The sequence below is a fragment of the Chrysochloris asiatica genome, unplaced genomic scaffold, assembly GCF_000296735.1.
Source record: "Chrysochloris asiatica unplaced genomic scaffold, ChrAsi1.0 scaffold00140, whole genome shotgun sequence".
Taxonomy (NCBI): domain Eukaryota; kingdom Metazoa; phylum Chordata; class Mammalia; order Afrosoricida; family Chrysochloridae; genus Chrysochloris; species Chrysochloris asiatica.
The window spans coordinates 3,925,911-3,933,848 of NW_006408658.1; the positions used below are offsets into that span (position 1 = coordinate 3,925,911).

General features: G+C 38.5%; 1 protein-coding gene across 1 annotated transcript; it reads right to left on the reverse strand.

Annotated features, from left to right (window-relative positions):
• Positions 1 to 275: 275 nt before the first annotated feature.
• On the reverse strand, positions 276 to 1,232 carry LOC102816525 (olfactory receptor 52D1-like). Its single transcript, XM_006870216.1, has one exon. It carries the CDS (start codon positions 1,230 to 1,232, stop codon positions 276 to 278), a length of 957 nt encoding a protein of 318 aa, XP_006870278.1.
• Between the last annotated feature and the right edge of the window lie 6,706 nt (positions 1,233 to 7,938).

Consider the following 7,938-nt stretch of genomic DNA (forward strand, 5'->3'; position numbering starts at 1 on the left):
AGACCAGGAACAACCTTCCTCTTTGGTAAATCAGAGACCTTTCTGAGACAATAAAGAAAATTTTAACTGTTTTCTGAAAATTTCATAGTTGATTAAGGAACTTAAGGAATATGAACATTCAATGTGATCATTGATATCTTCAATTCATCTTCCTTCCTCAACTTCCTCCATGTCATTTGTCCCTCCATGCCGGAGATTTCTATGCACGTAAATGCATCTAGACAGTCCCCCTACCCATTTATCTATCTTTCTCATGTCCAGTCTCTGCTGAGAACTCATACTGAGCCCTTCCTTAAATGAAGCAGTCTAAGAAGTCGACTTTTAATCTCCTTTGTCCTGGCCCCATAGATGATTGGGTTGAGAACAGGGGGCACCAGCACATAGAGATTGGCCAGAAAGATGTGCACATGCTTGGGGACTCGTTGTCTGCCAAAGCGGTGAGTGAGGAAGGAGAAGAAGGCAGGAATGTAGAAAACCAGGATGACTCCAAGGTGGGAGCCACAAGTACTCAGAGCCTTGCGTCTGGCATCACGAGATGGCAGGCAAAAGACAGCTCGGAGGATAAAGACATAGGAGATGGCAATGAGGATGGAATCCAGGCCCATGGCCAGCAGGGCTACAGTAAGTCCATAGACAACATTGATGGTAATGCTGGCGCAGGCCAGTCGAGCAATGCCCATGTGCTCACAGTAGGTGTGTGCCATGACATGATGTCCACAGTAGGGCAGTCGCTTCAGCAAGAAGATGAAGGGGGAAACAATGGCTACACTGCGGAATATCCCAACAAGGCTGATTCTGCCAATGACACTATGGTTGAGAATGGTTGTATACCTCAGAGGCTTGCAGATAGCCACATATCGATCAAAGGCCATAGCGAGAAGAACTGAGGACTCCATGGCATAGATAGAATGGACACAAAACATCTGGGCTAGACAGCCATCAAAGGAAATCTCACCAGCCTGGAACCATAAAATGGCCAGTGTCTTGGGCATGGTGGTAGAGCTGAGAGCCAGGTCAGTGAGTGAGAGAAGACAAAGGAAGAGGTACATGGGTTCATGAAGAGTATTGTCTATCCCGATAATCAGGATAAGGACAGCATTTCCTGCCAGTGCCACCAGGTACATGGCACAAAAGGGGATGGCAATCCAGATGTGGCTGGCCTCCAGTCCTGGAATCCCTGTCAAGAAGACAGTGGCTGGGAGACTGTTTTCGCTGATGTTGAAAGCTGACATCCTGGGTGACAAAAGAATAATACTATCAAAGCTGTGTTGGAATGCCTACTTTATGTTGGTAATATCAGGCTTTTGTTCATTCACATAAAATGATGACTTCCCTGAGTAACAATCTTTCAGACTATCAAAAAAAAAAAGTGTTTTTTTTTTTTTTCTTCTTCACTTTCTTCAGAATATGGAAAGACTATCACATATAATTCATTTGTTTCTACCTGCCATTTCCTACCCAGTCAAACACCATGCTAACTAAGCATGTAAGCATTTGGCTGCTCTGACCATTCAACACTTATCTCCAACAGTATCCTGCATATAATTTACTGACGTTTTGTCCACATTTAGCTAGGACTGCTTTTTGCCCGTGGTTTTTGCCCATGGACTAAAGTCCATGCCATTTACCATCCCTTAGCCTTGTTTCTTCATTCTCTTCCCACACTTAAGTGCCATGGCAAGGTTTCCTATGCCTACAAGTCTTCCTTTCTAAAGCCACCCTTGGCGATCTTTCTTTCCATCTTGTTTCTTTTTCCATTACATTCCCAAACCCCTTTTGCCTGGGAATATGTTTTATATAATTGTAATCTCCATGATCATCTTTGCACCCAGATATTGCAATCAATGTTGGCTAAGAATCAGCTGGACAACTCTTAGCAACATTCTATTGGCTTTCTGACTAACTGCTGTAATGATGGCTTCACTTTATTTTCTCTGTTTGTATCTTAACTGTCTTAATATATGAAGGGACTTCAAAAATCATGGGAAAATGCATTGTTTTTTAAATTTCAGTTTTCCATGAACTTTTTGATGCCCCTTGATGGGTCAAATCGTTTCTTTTGTATTTTACCTGAAGTGCTAGAAAGGGGCTGGACAAACTTACACAACACAATTGAATATTTATTTACACTAACAAAGATATAATAAAACAAAATAAGAGATACCATTCCCAACGATATAGCAAACCTTTCAAACCCCTGCATATGTGTCAGCATAATAGTTGGATGTGATATCCCGATCAGTATGCCAAGCAATGATGGAGGCTGAATAAGGGAGAGAGTGAAGTTCCTAGACTTGGTAACAGAGAAGAAATTCTTAACAGTGAATCTGCCTTTGTTGCAGAGAACTCAGATGTGCCCTCTAAATAACATTGCACTCCTGGTGTGGCACTGGAGGAACATCACTGGACTTAACCACAAGGTTAGCAGTTCCAACCCATCAGTTGTTCCTTGGAAACCCTATACAGAGTCACTATGAGTTAGAATGGACTCAGCAGCATTTAACAACAACAATGACAAATAACATTGGAGTTCCTGGCTAACACAAATAGCGAGGTACTAGAATGCTCCCGGAAAGGCTGACAGTTTGAACCCACCAAGAGGTCCCTCAGGAGTAAGGCCTGGCAAACTGTTTCTGAAATGTCACAGCCTGGAAAACTCTATGCAGTAGTTCTACTCTACGTGCATAGAGTTGATATGGTTTATAATGGACTCAGAGGCAACTACCAACAACATAATAACACCATGTACTTAAATGAGTCCTGGATATGATGACAAGAGATCTAAAATTTAGCTCTGATTTTGTCACAGGACTACTGTGTCGTGACCTTAAGCAAACCCTTTCTCTTCTCTGAACTGTCTCATTTTTAGAATGGACATTTTATAAAGAGGCTCAGTGTTTTCACCTCTTATTGGGAATGGCAACACTGGACCTGCGTACCTCAAAAGGTTTCGTGGTTAAACAAGGGTAAAGTATATGAGATCCAAAGTTTGGGTACCCAACATCTTTGCCTTCCCATGTTAACACACTCTCTATCCCCAAGCAGCAAGTTAAGGTTTTCACCTTACCTGCCTGTCCATTTTGACACAGTCAGTTTTTTAATTCTTATTTCTCGACAGTAAGGCATTCTGCCTAACATCAGATTCTAATGCTGCCATCGCTTTATTCATCCTCTGAACTTCAAAGAGTCAGTGAGAAATATGGATGCCCCTCCTGTATGCATGGATGTTTTTGCTGATGACACAAGTCACTTCTGATTTATGATAATAAGAAAACATTTGTGTGGCAGAAGACGAGGAGCTGAGTCACTATCTTCTATTTGTCTCACTTACTATTCCTCTTCCTGCCCTCAAAAGACGATTTCATAGGGTCATTGTAAGAAAACTGTTACACTGTGAGCAATTTTGTCCCCATGGGAACCATAAATATTAGGGCAGAAGCTGGATTGGTTTCTAGGAAAACAATGGGGAAGAAATAATGGGGTGGAGTGCCAATTTGATCTGCAATGAGGGACCTTCACAAGCTTTTCCCAAATCTTCTATCTGGGTCACTGTAATGACAATTTTTTGAATGAGGTCCCCTCTCTCAGTCCTTGTTGCTGGTAAGTGCCATCAAGTTGGTTCTCACTCACAGCGATCCTGTATAGAGTTTTTGAGGAGCAGCTGTTGGGTTTGAACCACTGACCTTGAGCTTCGCAGTCCATTGCTTGTCCTACAGAGCTACACCAGGACCTCAATAATAAAACTCTATTTTATTATACATAGTTATTATATTATATATATATATGATTATAAGAACATACCTGTACGATGAACATACATTTATTTGCAGGTTGCTCACTCTTGATTTGGAGCTGTGTAGTATATGGGTTGTTGTTGTTGTTGTTAAGTGTCGTCGAGTTGGTTCTAACTCATATGGGTATGAAGCTATGTAGTGTCTGGGTATAAAACTGTATGGCATACAGGTGTGTGGCTTTGTGGGCAGAGTGTGGTGCAGTTGTTATGACTTGTGTAGAAGATGTACTTCTGAATTAAGGTGTATTTATGCCGTTGAAAGTGGTCTTTCTGTGCAGCTTAGTGTGACCATGACATGTGGGGAGAAGGTGAGTTGAAATAGCTGATCCATCCTTGTTTTTATGGAATAGTGAGAATATGTAGCTCAGTTATGGGTTCCAGTCTCTTCTGTTCAAGACTTGGTAAGTGAGGCTATTTATTGACTTTCTCTGTGACTTTTTGGTGTGAAAACCCAGGGGATCTCTTCAAGGGATTTGATTTGTGGTACACATTTTGAGGGAGACAAAGAGAATGGGAGTGGCAAATAAAAGAAGGAGGGAGAGAAAAAAATACTATGTGATTTTTTTATAGTAAGTGACACTAAACATGAAACTTTTTATAGTAAGTGAAAACAAATATCTAATCTGCTTATCCTTGGAGATTATGGCAGTTCTGTAGGATAAGCACTGGACTACAAATCACAAGGTCGGTGCTTCAAGCCCACCATGTAAGGGAGAAAGATGAGGGTTTCTATGCCTGCAAAGATTTACAGCCTCAGAAACCCAATACCTGGCTGGCTGATATGAGTGGGAATTGACTCAACGGCACTTAACAACAACATGCTTATGTTTTATCCTCATTCCTCTTCTTTTACTTATTTCCTCCTCTTTTGTGTTTTGTTTGTGTGTGTGATTGAACTTCCATGTATTGTGGGTCCACCAGATTTCTGTGTTCATGGGGCACCAAGACAAGCACATGTGCACATTCCACTGTTGTATCAGATATCACTAGAAAACACAATTTCAAAAATAAAATAATTACAAGATGATGTCAGAGAGCATTAAACAAAGCACAGTATCCTGTTGAGAGTGGAATTCATGCGTTACTCAGGATGTATGGTCCTGAGGTTGGTCTAGGTAGTGAATGACATCAGTGCTCTGGCCAGAGTCCCCTCATATTTCTTGATAAATAGCCATCCATCAGATTCTTATGCCAAAGATTCCTTCCATTAAGTTCCTTTTCAATATACATGAACTTATCCTCCATGTCTTCAGTGCTCTTTCCTTGTAACATCGATCCCCTTTTCACAACAATCCAGTCAGTAGGCTTCCTTTGTTTCTTAGGTGCTCCCTAAAGGATTTTGAAAACACTATATGATCCCTTAGATACTTTAAGTTGTCATAGAAATATTTTCATTGAAAGACAAAATAGTGACAAAGGATATAATTTCCAGTACATGGTGAAAATTGACATTTTAAAATATGTTCTATATGGAGTCGAAATACCCTTGGGATTTCCAGCTCACCATTATCAGTAAAAAATATATGAAAAATTTTCCAAACTATTAAAACATATTCCTTTGTCTCCTTGAAATAGGTTCATTTCCCCACTTTTTAATGTTTAAAAGCATTTTAATGACTATTCTTCACTTTTGTTTGCAATAAAAATATGTACTTAAGTAGGAATTCTTTGTTTTGTTTTCTATAATTAGTAGCCTCTTGAGTGTTAAAATGTTCTATTATTACAATTATAATGAAAGCACATTCTTATTTGACCAATGAGAGTAAGAATTCATTGTACAGACTTTGTGGAGAAGTAATCATTACTGTTGTTACTGTTGCTATTAAGTGCTATGGAGTTGGTTCTGACTCACAGTAACCCTATGTGGGGTTTCCAAGGAGCAAATAGTGGGTTTGAACTACTGACCATGCAGTTTGCAGTCCAGTGCTTACCCTACAGCATCACACCAGAGGTCCAGACAAAATGTTAGATGTGTTCTATTGTTCATCTTATTTGGTCCTTACAACTACTCTATAAAGTAGTTAAAGTAGAATCAAATATTTGTTAAAAACAAAATTCAATACCCAAATTTGCAAATACCCAAATTTCCTAATATGGAAATTTCTCTGCAGGCTTCTGCTCTTGAAAAAAACCACATTCATTCCTTTCATTTTATTGTTATTGTTGAGAACATATACAGTAAGGCATATACCAATTAAACAGTTTTCATAATATACAATTCACTAACATTTATTATATTCTTCAAGTTGTACAATGATTCCTCCTTTTCTGGATTGTTTCTTCCCAATTAATGTAATAGTGAGGGTCCATGATGAAAAGTAATATAAAAATTAATTGTTTCATGATTATTTTACATAGACAAAATATGTTTTGGAGATAGTCCCTTAGTGAGACAGATGTTAATTCTTTCCTCCCTACCTAATCCACAAATCAGCATCAATGGAACAAAATTTGATTCACACTAGTTATTCTAAAGTTTACTCTTGTAAAAGTAAGCACAGAGAAACTTTGTTTATGTAAATAACTCTGGAAGTAGAAGGAGTTTTGTGTTTGCAATGTAGTAAACAATTGCCTAAATAAAGACTTACTGTTGGTATCACTTTGTGTTACCTAGTATTAGAATAAGGATACAACAGGCAAACTCCTTCTCAATCCCTATCCACTCTATAATATAACTGAATTCCGAACTTCCCAGTACTTCCAGAATTCCATGATTCAAAAGTCACACATTCTTTTTTCAATATGTATAAGATTGGGAAAGAAAGTTCTAGATAGGCATGGCATATGATAGTTAAATGAATTATTTAAGAACTTAACTCCAAATCAAGGGATCCTGGTGGCCCTGTAAGACAAGTACTGAAATGCTAACCACAAGGTCAGCAGTTCAAACCCACCAGCTGCTCTGCAGGAGAAAGATGAGGCTTTCTGAACCTGTAAAGATTTACTGCCTCAGAAACTCTATACAGGGTCACGGTGAGCTGGAATCTATTGCAGTTGGTTTGTTGGTTGTTGTTATTAAGTGCCATCGAGTCAGTTCTGAATCACAGTGACCCTGTATTGGTTTCAGAGGAGCAGTTGGTGGGTTTGAATGGCTGACCTTGTGGTTTGCAGTCCAGTGCTGATCTTGGTTGGTTTATCAGTAATCAGTAATTGGAATGTCACTTGGTGTGTTCCTTAGGAAGGGAAATTTACAACACAAGAAAATTTAAGAGTTTGAAATTCAGATTTAGGTGGTTCATTTAAATATTACATATTTTTAAAAATTAAGTTTGTAATTCTACCAAATTAAGAATTTGAAAACTAATCTCTTTCTACTAGAAATGGTTTATCTGATAGTTTAGACTTTGTTCTTATATCATACTGACTCTTTGGTTCATATCCCATATTAATTTTACCACTCATCTTCTTTGTTATTATTCTAAGATTACTGAATAATTTAGATAAAGATCACAAATATCCAAAGATTAACACAATGTTCATGCATAGACTCAAACCTCAGTTTTACCCAGAAACCATTCTGCTCGATCCAATTTGTGTTCTCATTTTTTTCCACTAATTTCCATCTAAGAAACATACTGGAATCTTGAAACACCTATGCTACTGATACTTCTTGCTGTTGTTGTTGTTAAGTGCAGTGTAGTCGGTTCCGACCCATAGCGATCCTGTAGTATGTAATATTTAGTGGCTGCATAAATATGTATAGTAAATAAGAGGAATCATTTGTAGAAGTATACCCAATTTCTAGTTTAGTCAACTATAAAACCATTCATTAAGAAAAGGAACCAATAAAGAACAGTATTATGTTGATATTTGTGGTGCTTTTCATTATACAACCCAAGGAACAGAGGGGGAAATTCAGTGTTCTGTCAAAACAAAGTTAATAGGTCCAAAGAAGTAGAGAGATGAGTTAAGACTAATTCATGAACAGGGCGGGGGTTATTTAGAAAAAGGTTAATGGGTTCACTTTGAAGAATTTAAACAGGTAGGTTTGAATGCAAGAAGGACCACTCTGTAAGAAGAGGGAATAAATGGCTGGCTGAGTTGGTGCATGAATCCATTAGATGGTGATGGTGAAAGAGAAATTTTAGGAAGATCCATTACAAATGAAGCAGTAAAACAACTTGAGGAAATATGATAAAGGGACT